The sequence below is a fragment of the Bufo bufo genome, chromosome 1 (genome assembly GCF_905171765.1).
Source record: "Bufo bufo chromosome 1, aBufBuf1.1, whole genome shotgun sequence".
Lineage (NCBI taxonomy): Eukaryota > Metazoa > Chordata > Amphibia > Anura > Bufonidae > Bufo > Bufo bufo.
In genome coordinates, this window is record NC_053389.1 from 474,643,352 (window position 1) to 474,661,896 (window position 18,545).

The following is an 18,545-nucleotide window of genomic DNA, read 5'->3' on the forward strand; positions in this document are numbered from 1 at the left end:
TGAGCAAAACCTGTACCACTCTGTGCGTGATTTGAGGCTAGGACGGAGGTTCACCTTCCAGCAGGACAATAACCCCAAACACACTTCTAAAGCAACACTTGAGTGGTTTGAGGGGAAACGTGTAAATGCGTTGGAATGGCCTAGTCAAAGCCCAGATCTCAGTCCATTAGAAAATCTGTGGTCAGACTTAAATATTGCTGCTCACAAGTGCAAACCATCCAACTTGAAGGAGCTGGAGCAGTTTTGCAAGGAGCCAGGGGCGTAGATAAGGGGGGGGTAGGGGGGTTCAAACCCCCCCCCAGGCGTGCCGCTGACCCGAACGCCCACATACTGTATTACTGCGGCGGGGCACAGGAGCGCATAGCTCCCTCTCCCGTCGCCTATCACCGCCATAGGCTTCAGGCCTTGTAGGCCTGAGGCCTATGCGGTAGTGAAATCCCGACGCAGGCGTGCGTGATGACGTCATCGCGCGCCTGTGCCGGGACGCAGCACTGTGAAGCGCCTGACTCATCCCGCCTTCCTCTGCGAGCAAGCGCCTGGCCCTGGACATAGGTGAGTATTTAGCTTTTCATTTTTTGTTCATTTATTTATTTTTTTATTTCATGTGCATACTTTGGGGGACATGGGGGGGGACACAGGAGGACATAATAGGGAAGATAAATTGAGTACATGATGGGGGGGGAATGTGGGGGCTGTATGGGGCCAAATTATTATGGGAGGGAATACTATGTGGGGGCAAATTATTATGAGAGGGACTACTATGTGGGCGCAAATTACTAGATGGGGCAGTGTGGGGGCAAATTATTATGGGAGGGACTACTATGTGGGGGCAAATTTCTATATGGGGGCAGTGTGGGGGAAACTATTGTGTGGGGGCAGTGTGGGGGTAATTGCTATGTGGGGACAGTGTGGGGTAATTTCTATGTGGGGACAGTGTTGGGAAATTGCTATGTGGGGGCAAATTACTATGTGGGGGCAAATTACTATGTGGGGGCAGTGTGGGGAAATTGCTATGTGGGGGAAATTACTATGTGGGGGCAGTGTGGGGGAAATTACTATGTGGGGGCAGTGTGGGGGAAATTACTATGTGGGGGCAGTGGGGGGCAAATTACTGTGTTGGGGCAAACTACTATATGGGGGCAGTTTGGGGGAAATTACTGTGTGGGGGCAAATTACTATGGGGGATTACTATGTGGGGGCAGTGTGGTGGAAATTACTATATGGGGGCATTGCTATTGGGGAGGCACTGTAGGGGCAATTCTATTATTTCTGGGGACACTATACAGGGATTATTGCCTGGAGCTCAATAGAGGGTGGTATTATTACTGGGGGTCTCTAGGGGACATTATAGCTGCTGTGGACACTATAGGAACATTTGGGGTAATTTATCAAACTGGTGTAAAGTAGAACTGGCTTAGTTGCCCATAGCAGCCAATCACGTTCCACCTTTCATATTTGACAGCTCTTTTGGAAATCCAGTTCTACTTTACACCAGTTTGATAAATTACCCCAATTATGTCTATTAGGGTCACTATTTTTTCAGCAGTATAGTACCTGGGACATTGGGGGGCACAACGGGCACAGTATTGGGGGTGGCAGCAGGATGACATTGTGGGGACACCAGGATGAGGAGGTTGATTGAAAAATTGAGAAATCTAACGTGTCTGTGTTACAAACTGTAAAGACGAGATACGGCTGAAAGAATTTGCCATGGTGGTCTGGGTCAAATGGAGGAGAAGAGGAAAGAGAAGGTCTACATGACAGGAGATGTCACTGGATGTAAGAGATATGTAGTGCTGTATTCTCCTCCATGTCTTTTTTATTACAATTATATGTATTTTAAATTTGGCGACCCAATTTTTCAGTTTAGGACCCAATTTGGGGTATTTTTTTTTAGTCTGAAGATGTCATATGGCCTAAGAAGAGACTGTGGCGCTCATGAAGCACCGCAGCCTCTTCATACAAAAGAAAAAACTAAAATGTTGGGTAGACAGCCCCGGGCCTATCATGCACTTAATCCGCCCCTGGGCAGCATAGGCGTGCGCACGGGGTGTGACGGGTGTGCCTGGGCACACCCTAATCACACCCCTGTGCTCCGCCGCCTGCCAGCCCCGCACTAGTGTAATTTGAGAAAGCTGAACCCCCCCCAGGAAAAAAAATTATCTACGGCCCTGCAAGGAGCAATGGGCAAAAATCCCAGTGGTAAGATGTGGCATGCTCATAAAGACTTATCCAAAGAGACTTGGAGCTGTGATTGCTGCAAATGGTGGCTCTACAAAGTATTGACTTTAGGGGGGTGAATAGTTATGCACATTGACTTTTTCTGTTATTTTGTCCTATTTGTTGTTTGCTTCACAATAAAAAAAAAAACATCTTCAAAGTTGTGGGCATGTTCTGTAAATTAAATTATGCAAATCCTCAAACAATCCATGTTAATTCCAGGTTGTGAGACACCAAACTACCCAAAAAGTCAAGGGGGTGAATACTTTTGCAAGGCACTGTAGTATAGCGGCCGTGCATGATATCGCGCAAAGCCCCATTCACTTCTATGGAGCTGAGCTGCACCTAGGCCGTGTGATTGATGTCGTCACTGGCCTAGGAAAAGATGAGGAGAAGGCCACGGCACTACTGCGAGACCGTGTGCCTTCTCAAACAGCTGATCAGCGGGGGTCCAAGATGTCGGACCCTCACCGATCAGTTACTGATGACTTATGATGTCATCAGTATAAAAATCTCAGAGAACCCTTTTAAAAGGAATATGCCATCAGTGACCTCCCTGTCCAACTGTTTGCATAGACACATAGCTGTGGTTCACCTAATTAAAACACTGTTTTTCCTTTGTTGATCCGAAGCTCCGTCCTCAAGTTTTACATATTCTTTATATGCAAATTAGGCCTTTGGTGCAATGAGGATGTCACCATTGCTCTAGTTGCACCTAAGCTCCACTGCTTTCTGTAGCCCCTGGCTGCTTTGCCACTGTCTGGTCCTGTCAGACGAAGCAGCCAGGGAGGGGCTGACCACAGAAAGGAGTAGAGTTTGGATGCGAAAAGAGCAATGATGCATAATACGCCTAATTTACATATTTTAGAAAAAGTATCATGACTTGGGGACGAAGCTTTAGATTTTAGTCAGGTGAACCACAGCTATGACAAATTATCTTTAATCTTTTTCAACAAAACAATATATCAATCTGCTCAGCATCTCCTCCTGCTTTATAACTGAAGAACACAGCATTTTAATGGTGAGAGGTTCCCTTTAAAGAGTTTGTCCAGCTTTTTATAAGCTTTTACATTCTAAATCTCCTCCTTTCCCCAAATGCAGACCAACCTGCTCCCCTCTGCTCAATTCTGGCTCACTTTTTTCACTGAGCTCCAGTCCCCACATGAAAACTTCTGGCATGGGTGGGGATCATTTGTGCCAATCTGAAGAGAGTGCTGGACCGAAGCAACCGGAACTGAGCGGCGAGGAGCAGGTAAGGCTACTTTCACACTAGCGTTCGGGGCTCCGGATCCGTCTGGGCAGACCCCAGACGGATCCGCTCTGAACGCTAGTGTGAAAGTAGCCTAAGTAGGTCCAGTGTGGAAAGTAGAGAATTTAAAAGCTTATAAAAAGCTGGACAAACACTTTAAACCCAATGCTACACAACTGTGATAAAGTCACAGAACCAAGCCTGAACTTAGGTTTGATCACTGGAACTAAGCATCATAAGTAGTGTTGAGCGAACTGTTGGTTTCAAGTTCGGAGTACAAGGTTCAGGTTATCTGAGAATTCTGTTATGGATTCCACTACCACGGACCATAAGTTATGGAATCCATAATGGAATTCTTAGATAACCTGAACCTTGTACGCCGAACTTGAAAACACAAGTTCACTCAACACTAATCATAAGGACTTGTTAGGGCAATGAGTCCTGTGGTCAGGTAAAGATTTATTACCTAATAAGGGGTGTGACTGGCCTAAAATGTTAAGTGCATGGGTGTCAAACCAGTGACTTTCCAGTTGTTCCTAGACTACAACTCCCGGCAGCTGGGGAGTCACAGGTGAAACTGCAGAATAATGTCCTCCATTAAATAAGTAATGTGTCAAAATATCATTTCCATAGAAAGTCACATAATGGGTCAGCAGTCACAGCCTTGCATAGTCCTGCAGGGTTTGCCATATTCACCAATAGGTGTTCACCATGTTGGGCTACAGTTCACACCACACGGAGTACCTACAGGCAGTAGTCAGTGCACTCCATGCCCTTCCTCCTGAGGGTGTTCATCATGTTGGGCTACAGTTTACACCACACGGAGTACCTACAGGCAGTAGTCAGTGCACTCCATGCCCTTCCTCCTGAGGGTGTTCACCATGTTGGGCTACAGTTCACACCACATGGAGTACCTATAGGCAGTAGTCAGTGTGCTCCATGCCATTCCTCCTGAGGGTGTTCGCCATGTTGGGCTACAGTTAAACCACATGAAGTACCTATAGTCAGTAGTCAGTGCGCTCCATGCCCATCCTCCTGATATGTGTTCACCATGCTGAGCTACAGTTCACACCACATGGAGTACCTATTGTCAGTAGTCAGTACACTCCATGCCATTCCTCCTGAGGATGTTCATCATGTTGGGCTACAGTTCACACCACACGGAGTACCTACAGGCAGTAGTCAGTGCATTCCATGCCCTTCCTCCTGAGGGTGTTCACCATGTTTGGCTACAGTTCACACCACATGGAGTACCTATAGTCAGTGCGCTCCATGCCCTTCCTCCTGATGGTGTTCACCATGCTGAGCTACAGTTCACACCACAAGGAGTACCTATAGTCAGTGCACTCCATGCCCTTCCTCCTGATGGTGTTCACTATGCTGAGCTACAGTTCACACCACATGGAGTACCTATTGTCAGTAATCAGTGCACTCCATGCCCTTCCTCCTGATGGTGTTCACCATGCTGAGCTACAGTTCACACCACATGGAGTACCTATTGTCAGTAGTCAGTGCACTCCATGCCCTTCCTCCTGATGGTGTTCACCATGCTGAGCTACAGTTCACACCACATGAAGTACCTATTGTCAGTAGTCAGTGCGCTCCATGCCCTTCCTCCTGATGGTGTTCACCATGCTGAGCTACAGTTCACACCACATGGAGTACCTATTGTCAGTAGTCAGTGCGCTCCATGCCCTTCCTCCTGATGGTGTTCACCATGGCTACAGTTCACACCACATGGAGTACCTATAGTCAGTGCACTCCATGCCCTTCCTCCTGATGGTGTTCACCATGCTGAGCTACAGTTCACACCACATGGAGTACCTATTGTCAGTATTCAGTGCACTCCATGCCCTTCCTCCTGATGGTGTTCACCATGCTGAGCTACAGTTCACACCACATGGAGTACCTATTGTCAGTATTCAGTGCACTCCATGCCCTTCCTCCTGATGGTGTTCACCATGCTGAGCTACAGTTCACACCACATGGAGTACCTATTGTCAGTATTCAGTGCACTCCATGCCCTTCCTCCTGATGGTGTTCACCATGCTGAGCTACAGTTCACACCACATGGAGTACCTATTGTCAGTAGTCAGTGCACTCCATGCCCTTCCTCCTGATGGTGTTCACCATGCTGAGCTACAGTTCACATCACATGGAGTACCTATTGTCAGTAGTCAGAGCACTCCATGCCCTTCCTCCTGATGGTGTTCACCATGCTGAGCTACAGTTTACACCACATGGAGTACCTATTGTGAGTAGTCAGTGCACTCCATGCGCTTCCTCCTGATGGTGTTCACCATGCTGAGCTACAGTTCACACCACATGGAGTACCTATTGTCAGTAGTCAGTGCACTCCATGCCCTTCCTCCTGATGGTGTTCACCATGCTGAGCTACAGTTCACACCACATGGAGTACCTATTGTCAGTAGTCAGAGCACTCCATGCCCTTCCTCCTGATGGTGTTCACCATGCTGAGCTACAGTTTACACCACATGGAGTACCTATTGTCAGTAGTCAGTGCACTCCATGCGCTTCCTCCTGATGTAGAGTTGTTGCGATACCAAATTTTTGATTCGGTTTCGATACCATGAAAAAGTATTGCGATACTCGATACCATTCGATACCACGCGAAAAAAATAAACAAAAAAAGCCACGTGCATTCCTCATTTTTAAAAATGGCGAATCGCGCAGTTTTTATTTTATTTTTTCTGTTCCGGCATTCACCACCTAGATTTTTTTTTTTATATTTTAATAGTTTGGACTTTTCTGACGTGGCGATGTAATATGTTTATTTATATATTTTATATGTGAAATTGGAAAAAGGGGGGTGATTTATACTTCATATTTTAGTGTTTTGTTTTTTTTTCACTTTTTATTTAATAACTATTTCCCCCCTTAGGGGCTAGAACCTGGGATCTTTCATCCCTTTTCCTATTCACCCTGATAGATCTCTATCAGGGTGAATAGGACTCCACACTGTCCCTGCTGCTCTGTGCTTTGTGCACACAGCATCAGGGATGTTACCATGGCAACCAGGGCTTCTGTAGCGTCCTGGCTGCCATGGTAACCGATCGGAGCCCCAGGCTTACACAGCTGGGGCTCCGATCAGAAGCTGCCACTGCACCACCAATGAGGGGGAGTGGAGAGGTCCCTGTGGCCACTGCCACCAATGATTTTAATACTGGAGGGTTGAGAGGGGCCGGCGCACTGTGCCACCAATGATTTTAATGGGATGGGGGGATTGAGGGGGGGGGCACACTGCACCACCAATGATTTTACCCCTTTATACAGGAGGCGGGTACTAGCAGATCAGCGGCAGTTAACTGCCGCTGATCGCAGCTCCCTGTCAGGGGCAGGGTGCCGGCAATGCGATTCTGCTGCCGGCACCCGCCTCCTGTATGTGTTAAAGACTGACTACTGTATATGAGTCCAGACTTTCACTATTAGGCCACACAGAGCGGCGCCCAGCGATGTCTCAGCACTCACCATTTAGTCCTGGGCGCCGCTCCGTTCGCCCGCAGTGCCCCATTACTGTCTCCTCTCCTGCTCCACATGCTGCTGATTACTATCGGAGCCATGGGAGGAGACATCAGCTTCACTAGTGGGCGTTCCTTCTCCCTGGCTGTAGCGCTGTCCAATCGCAGCGCAGGGAAAAGGAACGCCCACTAGTGAAGCTGATGTCTCCTCCCATCGCTCCGATAGTAATCCTATCATTGGTGGCGCAGTGCGCCCGCCCCTCCTCCGCCCCTCTCTTCTCATTGCCGCCCCTCCTCCACCCCCTCTCTTCTCATTGCCGCCCCTCTCTTCTCATTGCCGCCCCTCCTCCGCCCCTCTCTTCTCATTGGTGCGTGGCAGCGGCAGCAGCACAGGGGGAGGGAGGACAGCTTCCTTCTCCCCGTGCTGCTGAGAGAGAACATGAGCGCGCCGATAGCAGCGCGCTCATGTTCAGAGATACTAGACTGCGCAGAAGCGCAGCCCAGTATCGAAAAAACGGAAATCCCGGTATCGTATCGATACCGGGACAAAAGTATCGATTGGGTATCGAAATTTCGATACCCGCAACAACCCTATCCTGATGGTGTTCACCATGCTGAGCTACAGTTCACACCACATGGAGTACCTATTGTCAGTAGTCAGTGCACTCCATGCGCTTCCTTCTGAGGGTACTGAACATGGCGAGACTGTGCAAACCTCCCAAGTGTCCCTCTTTTGGAGGGACAGTCCATACTTTTGACCCAAGTCCCTCCTTGCTCCTTAACGCATAGATTTGCATTATTATGTTTACAATATTGATCCATAAAGTGTCCTATTAGAGCACTACTTGTATATTATTTCATGATTTGGTGCAATTTGAAAGTTAGATATTTCTATATTCAGCTCATTTTTGCCCTATTGTGTAAAATAAAACTACTGAAGTGTATTAATAGACGGGGAAACTAGATCTTTCACACAATGAACCAAGTGTGTCCCTCAGACAGTCGGGAGGTATGCAATTTGGGTCGCATAGTGAAAAAGTTACCACAAAAACTGCCGCAGAAGTGAATGCATTATTAAAAGGAGGAAGTAACGGTACTGACGAACGCACAGAGCAACATCTCACAGGACATGGCACCTCACTCTCTGCCAGCTATGTAAAAGGCCTTGGTGAGAGGTGGCAGAGCCTGGAGCTGAGTCACTACCTGTGCCCACTAGTGCGAGCAGCTGACGGGACCCGCCTACCAAAGCTCCAGACTCCAGTGTCTGCCCGACGTCATGTTACAGGATGCTCTTACCTGCTATGGAGGCGGTGAGGAGCAGGAGGACGGCGAGCACGGAGAGGCGCATATGTCTCCCGGGATGTCTGCGTGTCTGTCTCCTCCACCTTTACTCTGCTGCCTCTCCCCTCCCCTTGTGTGCTGTCTCTAATGTCAAGCCAGGGTGACAGACATGCGTGGGAGGGATGCCGGGAAATTCCTCTGCAGCCAGCACCAAATATGAGCATGGAATGAACCTTGGAAGCTACAACACTGGGGCTTTTCTTTTTTGGCCCAGTACCCGCCTCTTCCTAACCTCCATGTAACCAGCAGGAGAGTGAAGCTCCTAGTGCAAGCAGAGGTCTATCTGTACCTGTGGGCCAAGAGGGTGATTCAATAATGTCACAGGGCAGCTTCATCTTCTAGGTCTCCTACAGGATCACTGGGCCCCCAGCGCGGCTCCTATTGAAAATCACCATAAGGCAATGTACACACATATAAGAGGTTTCTGGGAAGAAATCCATGTGAAATCAGCATCCCATGCAGTAGGATGATATTTATGCAACTACGTTCAAATGTATGGGGAAATGTCCACCTGGATTCCCAGTAGCACAGTGGAAAGATACATTGCCATGTCCTGTTAATGTTATTTGGGGGGTGGGGAGAAAACACAAGAAATATCCACATTGAATGACAATCAAAGGAAGTGCAAACTAAATCCATGCTGGATTTTAAATCTGTCATGTGAAGATTGCCTAAGATGTGGCGCAGCTCTTGGGAAATGTTACTGCTACTACATGTTATCAGACAGGGCCATGGAAGGAAGTAACAGTGCGGTAAAAATGGGAGGATTGTGGCTAATCTACTATACAAAATACAGTAGAAGCGGTCCTATACAAAGCTCATTACAGAAATACAGCAGGAATGGTACATATACACAGCACCAACATTAAGCTAGGGACATATAGTTGGATCCATATATATTTGGACACTGATACAAAATTGGTTTTTATTACCTGTTTACTAAAACATATTCAAGTTATAGTTATATAATGGACACGAACATAAAGTCCAGACTTTTAGCTTTCATTTGAGGGTATCCACATTAAAATTGGATGAAGGGTTTAGAAGTTTCAGTTCCTTTACATGTGGCACCCTGTTTTTAAAGGGACCAAGGCTGTTTCATGGGCAGGTGTGGGCAAGTCCTTCATTATTTCATTCTCAATTAAGCACTTGAAAGGCCTGGAGTTGATTTGAGGTGTGGTGCTTTCATTTTGAAGATTTTGCTGAGAAGTAAACATGCGGTCAAAGGAGCTCTCCATGCAGGTGAAACAAGCTGTAACGGATCTCCTGGCACCCTGACTGGGTACCTCCGTTGATGGATGCTCCCAGTGCCTCCCGAGGACTCCAAGCACTCCGCTCTGCACCAAAACCACCAAAGGAGCCAGGAACAGCTCTTACAAGAGCTAGTAGTTATGCCAGGGGAGTATAGCAAATCTTCAGCTTATAGCAATCCCCCAGTGTCCATCAGTTACCCAAACACCAGCCTCAACTTGGTAAAGGGTAAAAACAAGAACTCTTTATTGAGGGCTACCCGCCCGTATTTATGCAGGTCCCCATCTGGTGGACACTCCCCTAGGGGACCAGATGGAAGACTGTGACACAGGACAGATATGCAGCAATTCAAGATACACAGACACAATACATCCCCACAATACATCATGGTTTCCTCCTCTCTGCCCTGGAGACACCCGAGGAGTAATTCAATTATCTCTCAGGACAAAGGGAAATCGCCAATACACATGTGGGGACAACAGGACAGAAATCACCATTTACACATACAATGTCACAACCCTTACAGTAAACACAGACATTTAACATATCCCCAGATAGCTCAAGTCTGAGTGCATATTATTAGGTGAATGGCACTCAGACTACACGAATACAATAAAATTAGCTATCTGGGTACCCTCACATAACATACAATACAATTCCAAAGACAGATATGTCTGTCACACAACTCAAAACCCCACATATCCCCATAATGTATACATCCATGGATAGCTCTGATCTGGGTGAACAACATATCCAAAAATCACCCAGATCCAAGCAGGGGTTCCCGAATTCCATGGAAGTCACATTTGGCCGACCGCAAGCATGGCTTTCCTGCCCAAAACAGTTCCACAGATTTAAGCTGTGCGGCCGGTCTGTCTTCTCCTTTAAAGTTAGTATGGGCCATAATCCTGAGGCAAGAGGCTGGTAGCCAGGCCCCTCCAAAACCCAGTGGCGAGGTTGGTTTCGCCACACAAGCCATCCATCTGTGAAAACAGAAAAAAAAAATCGGAGAAATTGCTACACTATTAGGAAAAAGAATCTACAGTTTGGTACATCCTGGGAAAGAAAGAAAGCACTGGTGACCTCAACAATGCAAAAAGACCTAGACACCCACAGAAGACAACAGTGGTGGATGATTACAGAATAATTACAATGGTGAAGAGAAACCCCTTCACAACAGCCAACCAAGTGAACAACACTCTCCAGGATATAGGCGAATCAATATCCAAATCTACCATAAAGAGAAGACTGCATGAAAGTAAATACAGAGGGTTCACTGCACGGTGCAAGCCCACTCATAAGCCTCAAGAATAAGAAGGCTAAATTGGACTTTGCTAAAAGAAACATCTTAAGAAACCAGAACACTTCTGGAAGAAAATTCTTTGGACAGATAAACCAAGATCAACCTCTACCAGAATGATGGAAAGAAAAAAGTATGGTGAAGGCATGGTACAGCTCATGATCCAAAGCATATCACATCATTTGTAAAACACGGCAGTGTGATGGCTTGGGCATGCATGGCTGCCAGTGGCACTGGGTCCCTAGTGTTTATTGATGTGACACAGGACAGAAGTAGCCGGATGAATTCTGGGGTTTTCAGAGACATACTGTGTGCTCAAATGCAGCCAAACTGATTGGTTGGCGTTTCATAATACAGATGGACAATGACCCAAAACATAAAGCCAAAGCAACCCAGGAGTTTATTAAAGCAAAGCAGTGGAATATTCTTGATTGGCCGAGTCAGTCACATGATCTGAACCCAATAGAGCATTTCACTTGTTAAAGACTAAACTTCAGACAGAAAGGCCCACAGACACTGAAAACCGCTGCAGTAAGGCCTGGCAAAGCATTAAAAAGGAGGAAACACAGCGTCTGGTGATGTACATGAGTTCAAGACTTCAGGCAGTCATTGCCAACAAAGGGTTTTCAACCAAGTATTAGAAATTAACAATTTATTTAACAATTATTTAATTTGTCCAATTACTTTTGAGCCCCTGAAATGAAGGGATTGCGTTTAAAAAATGCTTTAGTTCCTCACATTTTCATGCAATTATTTTGTTCAACCGACTGAAGTAAAGCTGAAAGTCTCAACTTCAACTGCATCTGAATTATTTTGTTCAAAATCCATTGTGCTAATGTACAGTCGTGGCCAAAAGTTTTGAGAATTACATAAATATTGGAAATTGGAAAAGTTGCTGCTTAAGTTTTTATAATAGCAATTTGCATATACTCCAGAATGTTATGAAGAGTGATCAGATGAATTGCATAGTCCTTCTTTGCCATGAAAATTAACTTAATCCCAAAAAAAAACCTTTCCACTGCATTTCATTGCTGTCATTAAAGGACCTGCTGAGATCATTTCAGTAATCGTCTTGTTAACTCAGGTGAGAATGTTGACGAGCACAAGGCTGGAGATCATTATGTCAGAGTGATTGGGTTAAAAATGGCAGACTTGACATGTTAAAAGGAGGGTGATGCTTGAAATCATTGTTCTTCCATTGTTAACCATGATGACCTGCAAAGAAACGCGTGCAGCCATCATTGCGTTGCATAAAAATGGCTTCACAGGCAAGGATATTGTAGCTACTAAGATTGCACCTCAATCAACAATTTATCTGATCATCAAGAACTTCAAGGAAAGAGGTTCAATTCTTGTTAAGAAGGCTTCAGGGCGTCCAAGAAAGTCCAGCAAGCGCCAGGATCGTCTCCTAAAGAGGATTCAGCTGCGGGATCAGAGTGCCACCAGTGCAGAGCTTGCTCAGGAATGGCAGCAGGCAGGTGTGAGCGTATCTGCATGCACAGTGAGGCGAAGACTTTTGGAAGATGACCTGGTGTCAAGAAGGGCAGCAAAGAAGCCACTTCTCTCCAAAAAAAACACCAGGGACAGATTGATCTTCTGCAGAAAGTATGGTGAATGGACTGCTGAGGACTGGGGCAAAGTCATATTCTCCGATGAAGCCTCTTTCCGATTGTTTGGGGCATCTGGAAAAAGGCTTGTCCGGAGAAGAAAAGGTGAGCGCTACCATCAGTCCTGTGTCATGCCAACAGTAAAGCATCCTGAGACCATTCATGTGTGGGGTTGCTTCTCATCCAAGGGAGTGGGCTCACTCACAATTTTGCCCAAAAACACAGCCATGAATAAAGAATGGTACCAAAACACCCTCTAACAGCAACTTCTTCCAACAATCCAACAACAGTTTGGTGAAGAACAATGCATTTTCCAGCACGATGGAGCACCGTGCCATAAGGCAAAAGTGATAACTAAGTGGCTCGGGGACCAAAACGTTGACATTTTGGGTCCATGGCCTGGAAACTCCCCAGATCTTAATCCCATTGAGAACTTGTGGTCAATCCTCAAGAGGCGGGTGGACAAACAAAAACCCACTAATTCTGACAAACTCCAAGAAGTAATTATGAAAGAATGGGTTGCTATCAGTCAGGAATTGGCCCAGAAGTTGATTGAGAGCATGCCCAGTCGAATTGCAGAGGTTCTGAAAAAGAAGGGCCAACACTGCAAATACTGATTCTTTGCATAAATGTCATGTAATTGTCGATAAAAGCCTTTGAAACGTATGAAGTGCGTGTAATTATATTTCACTACATCACAGAAACAACTGAAACAAAGATCTAAAAGCAGTTTAGCAGCAAACTTTGTGAAAACTAATATTTGTGTCATTCTCAAAACTTTTGGCCATGACTGTACAGAACAAAAATTTGAAAAATTGTCTGTCCAAATATATATGGACCTAACTGTAAATACAGCACCCGAACCAAGCACGGTACATAAATTCAGCACTAGAGTCACACTCACAAAAACAGAACCAAGCTTATTATATAGATACAGCACCAGAACCAAGTTCATTACATAAATACATCACATAAGTTTGCTAGGTGTGAAATTACAGCTCCCAGTATGGCCTGAACAGGTGTTCAGGTACAGTACAGACCAAAAGTTTGGACACACCTTCTCATTCAAAGAGTTTTCTTTATTTTCATGACTATGAAAATTGTAGATTCACACTGAAGGCATCAAAACTATGAATTAACACATGTGGAATTATATACATAACAAACAAGTGTGAAACAACTGAAAATATGTCATATTCCAGGTTCTTCAAAGTTGCCACCTTTTGCTTTGATTACTGCTTTGCGCACTCTTGGCATTCTCTTGATGAGCTTCAAGAGGTAGTCCCCTGAAATGGTTTTCACTTCACAGGTGTGCCCTGTCCGGTTTAGATGATAAAAGGTTGGATGGTTCCCAAACCAGATATATGCAATATATAAAGACTCCTGTACTCCACTTGAGTTTCAGTGCAAAGCTTTTATTTAGTGCGGTTCCAGTCAAAACGTTTTCGGCTGTGAAGCCTTCTTCAGTGTAACCAGATTGTGGCCGCATCAAGTCCAAGAAAAGCTTGAGAAAGGAAAATTTCCTCGGTGGTCGGCAGGGATGCTGCTGTTTGTATGGGCTCTGTGTCCCTGTCTGGCGTGCGGTCCGGGAGGCTGAGGCCTGTATTCCGGATTGCCATGATACAGGCCTCAGCCTCCCGGACCGCACGCCAGACAGGGACACAGAGCCCATACAAACAGCAGCATCCCTGCCGACCACCGAGGAAATTTTCCTTTCTCAAGCTTTTCTTGGACTTGATGCGGCCACAATCTGGTTACACTGAAGAAGGCTTCACAGCCGAAAACGTTTTGACTGGAACCGCACTAAATAAAAGCTTTGCACTGAAACTCAAGTGGTGTACAGGAGTCTTTATATATTCCCTGTCAGGTTTAATAAGTGGGATTTCTTGCCTTATAAATTGGGTTGGGACCATCAGTGGCGTTGAGGAGAAGTCAGGTGGATACACAGCTGATAGTCCTACTGAATAGACTGTTAGAATTTGTATTATGGCAAAAAAAAAGCAGCAAAGTAAAGAAAAACGAGTGGCCATCATTACGTTAAGAAATGAAGGTCAGTCAGTCAGCCGAAAAATTGGGAAAACTTTGAAAGTAAGGGCTATTTGACCATGAAGGAGAGTGATGGGGTGCTGCGCCAGATGACCTGGCCTCCACAGTCACCGGACCTGAACCCAATCAAGATGGTTTGGGGTGAGCTGGACCGCAGAGTGAAGGCAAAAGGGCCAACAAGTGCTAAGCATCTCTGGGAACTCCTTCAAGACTGTTGGAAGACCATTTCAGGGGACTACCTCTTGAAGCTCATCAAGAGAATGCCAAGAGTGTCCAAAGCAGTAATCAAAGCAAAAGGTGGCTACTTTGAAGAACCTAGAATATGACATATTTTCAGTTGTTTCACACTTGTTTGTTATGTATATAATTCAACATGTGTTAATTCATAGTTTTGATGCCTTCATAGTCATGAAAATAAAGAAAACTCTTTGAATGAGAAGGTGTGTCCAAACTTTTGGTCTGTACTGTATGCTCTGAGTTGTTTCAAAAAAGAGAATACTACACTCATCAGACGCAGTCAGTGGCAGAAAAAACATTTACATTTAGTGACATACAGGTGATATCTCCTTTGGAGTTATTCTATTTCCTTTTCTTTATATCCATCCAAATCAGACCACGATGATGTCTTCTGACCACACCTGTTCCCTGCAGAGTTTGCCGCTAATATATCTTCAGCTACTTGCTTTACAAACATATCCACACCCTATTTAATAACAAAAACTCCTCTTAGTGCTGCAAGCTGTGCTCCTGAATACAGTCATTTCACATATGAAGCCCCCTGAAAATAAAGCGCCCCACACTCTGTACCCCCCTTTGTATAGTGCCTCTTGTTCTGTGCCCCAGTTAGTGCCAGGGTCTGTATATAGTGCTGTTCGCCCTATTCTGTGCTCCCCTGCTTGACATGTGGAAATGCCAGGAAAGGCATGCTAGGCCAATCGCAGGCTGAAGCAGGTCATCTCCAGGGCTACGGACTGGAACAGAGTTGAAATGGCATTGGGAGAGGATCAGTGCAGGTAAGTGATGATTATTTTATTATTCTTAAAAAAAAAATCCCTTTAAGGGCTTGTTCACATCAGCGTTAGTCCTCCGTTCGGCTTTCCGTTATGACTTGCGTCCGTCTCAAAATTGAAACGGATTCATTCATAACGGAACGTAACGGATATATTTCGCTACGTTTTAAAACGGATACCATCTAACGGATGCGTTAATAAACGGATTAAAAATGTCCGTTCAATCCGTTCAGTTACTCAGGTAACGGATCCGTTTTCCGTTTTTTTTTTTTTTCAGTTGTCCCTCCCCTATCTGCATGCTTATATACAAATGGTGCTATATTGTGACATCCAATTGCTGGAAGAGGAACAATGCTGCCCGCTCATGTCCTTTTTTCTGTGGACTATATGATATGGAAACTTCGAAACATGCGAATGTCATCCATGAAAAGGAGACGGCGATATTGGGTGCATCCCATTACATCATGCCGAATGACACCCTTTATCAAGAACTCAGAAAACACCCTGTAAAATTTTCAGAATATCTCTGTGTCAGTGTCGCAAGCTTTGATGACCTTTCCCAACGTTTACGTCGCCGTTTGAGACGGAAGGATACGAAATTTCGTCGAAGTGTAACTCTAGAAGAACGACTCATGGTCACTCTGCGGTATGTATGGTACAACTTTCCATTATTGCTTCTACTGTGTTTCAGAGCCTTTTTGTTTTGATTATTATTGAGAGTATATGATTAATCTCAAGAGACAACTTTTTATATATAGTAGTTACCTAAAATATGTAAATGCATCCAAATTTTATACCATTTTCCGTTCAACCGCTAGGTAATGTTGATCTGTTTGCTGTGAAGGATCTTGAATTAATGCTTGTGGGACAATCCGAAAAGTTGTTTTGCTGCAGTGTATTTCTTGTGAATAGTATTTGTGTAGTTATGTTAAATTTTATTTTATTTTTTTGTAGGTTTCTGGCTACTGGTGAAAGTTTTTCCAGTCTTCATTTTCAATTTCGACTAGGAAAATCTACAATATCTTACATTGTTAAAGATACCTGCCAGGCAATTTGGAATCTTCTGCGTGAAGAATTTATTCCCCATCCTACTTGCCAACAGTGGATCAGCATAGCCGACAAGTTTTATGAGGTGACACAGTTTCCCAATTGTATTGGTGCAGTGGATGGGAATCATGTGAGGGTCTTGAAGCCCCCACGTAGTGGATCCTCTTACTTTAACTATAAAAAGTTTTTTTCTGTGATCCTAATGGCAATTGTTGATGCACATTACAAATTTGTGGCTGTTGATATTGGAGCTTTTGGACGAACAAATGACTCACGTGTTTTTAAAAATTTTAATATGGGAAGAAGGCTGTACTTGGGAAACTTTGGTATACCTGAGCCCAGGCCTTTACCAGGTACTACAAACCCTGCTCTTCCATTTGTTCTAGTCGGAGATGAAGCTTTCCAAATGTGTGGAAATTTACTGAAGCCATATGCCAGCCGTGGTCTAGACTATCGCAAAAAAGTGTTCAATTACAGACTCACTCACGCCATAAGAATGGTCGAGTGTGCTTTTGGCATATTGACTGCAAAATGGCGAATATTCACTCGTGCAATACAATTGAAAACAGATACTGTGGATGATGTCATAAAAGCATGTGTTGTGTTGCACAATTATGTTCTGACCAAAGAGCCTTTGCCTACGGAGCCACTGTCATTAAATCCACCAGGAGATCACATAGAAACTGGCCCAAGATCAACAGCTGCTGTGAGTCGCATGCGCGATCAATTTGCAGAATATTTCATTTCTTCAGCTGGATCTAGGCCTTGGCAGGATGAACATATTTGAACTTATATATTCCAGCGTTGTTCTTTAAAAAAAAATTCTCTATTGTTTGTTACGGTTTGTTTATTAAATATGTATAGTTGAAAGTTGTAATTTGTTATGTACATAATAGTTTATTTTATTGTTTGTTCTTAATATATTGTTGTTTATTGTTGAGTCAACCATGATGCATCGGTCTACCTACATTTATTGCCTTAATTCAGCAGAAGGTAAGCTATGCCTCTCCAACCATCTGCATATCCCTTGTTTGTCGTTTTGAGTCTTGACTGTATTAAAACCACTGACAAAGTATATTTGAAATAATAAAAGTATTTATTTAAACAAAGACTTTTTTTTTAAATATATTTTTATACTTTAATAATCATTTGCATAAGTTTACAAATAAACTTCCATAAAAGCACATAGCTCAACACAATGGAAGTAGAATTCACATTAGAAAAGGATAATATAAAGGATTAGATAATATCTTGTTTTTTCAAAACAGTAGGTACGGTATGTTATAATATGCTCTACCGTAACATGTAGGAATACCAAAATGTCCATTGTGAAAATGTTGTTCTATCTGTGACTGTGATCCTCCTTAGTACATGATGCAAGTGTACACCATTCTCATGATTGCACATGCTATGTGCTAGCATCATCATACCAAGTTCAGAATCATCACACTACAGTATGCACCGCGAGACATGTGTTCCTTGAGCGGGCCAGAAGTTATATGGTGACATGGAACATGCAAATGGAAGTGCACATTATCAGTTATTTCAATGCTGCTATGCATGTCTTGCCAAACACAGGGCTACTGTGCATCATCAATATGATGTAAAAAGTGCTTGACTATAGCCATGTGGGTGGCACAACATGCAAAGAATCAGTGTAATCACTGATGGTGTGTCCTCCAGTACCCCTTTAAATTACATCAGCAGGTACAATTGTTCGTTGACAAACCCCATGTCTCTGAGTGTGTTCAGTCTTGTGCATGAGACATTATATAAAAGAAAATAGTAATGACATATGCCATTTCTAGTCTTGTAATTGCTATGTCTTAAAGCAAGTGTACAATGGAGGATCACGATAGCGAGACAATAGCAATGGAACAACAACAGGTGGAAGAGTGAAAAAGTCATCAGCTTTGTGCAGACCACGCAAGGTGCTGAATAAGTGACAGTAATATGGATTTGTGTACTGTGTCACTCACTCACAAGTGGTAAACA

At 44.5% G+C, this 18,545-nt stretch overlaps 2 protein-coding genes across 3 annotated transcripts in view; one reads left to right on the top strand and one right to left on the bottom strand.

The window, feature by feature from the left end:
- MSRB3 (methionine sulfoxide reductase B3) overlaps window positions 1-8,393 on the bottom strand; it is a 188,941-nt gene extending 180,548 nt beyond the window's left edge. Inside the window, exon 1 of one of the 2 annotated variants that reach the window (XM_040409258.1) lies at window positions 8,245-8,393. In XM_040409258.1, the coding sequence (XP_040265192.1) occupies window positions 8,245-8,296 (52 nt within the window). In that variant the 5' untranslated portion in view covers window positions 8,297-8,393. The remainder of the gene's footprint in view (window positions 1-8,244) is intronic. The other variant, XM_040409266.1, reaches the window with a different exon arrangement.
- Window positions 8,394-15,967: 7,574 nt separating this feature from the next.
- Window positions 15,968-17,337, top strand: LOC120984757 (protein ALP1-like). Its single transcript, XM_040413433.1, has 2 exons — window positions 15,968-16,149; window positions 16,458-17,337. Exons 1-2 carry the CDS (start codon window positions 15,968-15,970, stop codon window positions 17,335-17,337), a joined length of 1,062 nt encoding a protein of 353 aa, XP_040269367.1.
- The last annotated feature ends 1,208 nt before the right edge of the window (window positions 17,338-18,545 follow it).

What these genes read in the sequence shown, in the direction of transcription:
- LOC120984757 (XM_040413433.1), top strand. Translation starts at nt 15,968, where the DNA reads ATGCCGAATGACACCCTTTATCAAGAACTCAGAAAACACCCTGTAAAA. An exon ending in CGACTCATGGTCACTCTGCG is followed by an intron (nt 16,150 to 16,457) that starts GTATGTATGGTA and finishes ATTTTTTTGTAG; the next exon opens with GTTTCTGGCTACTGGTGAAA.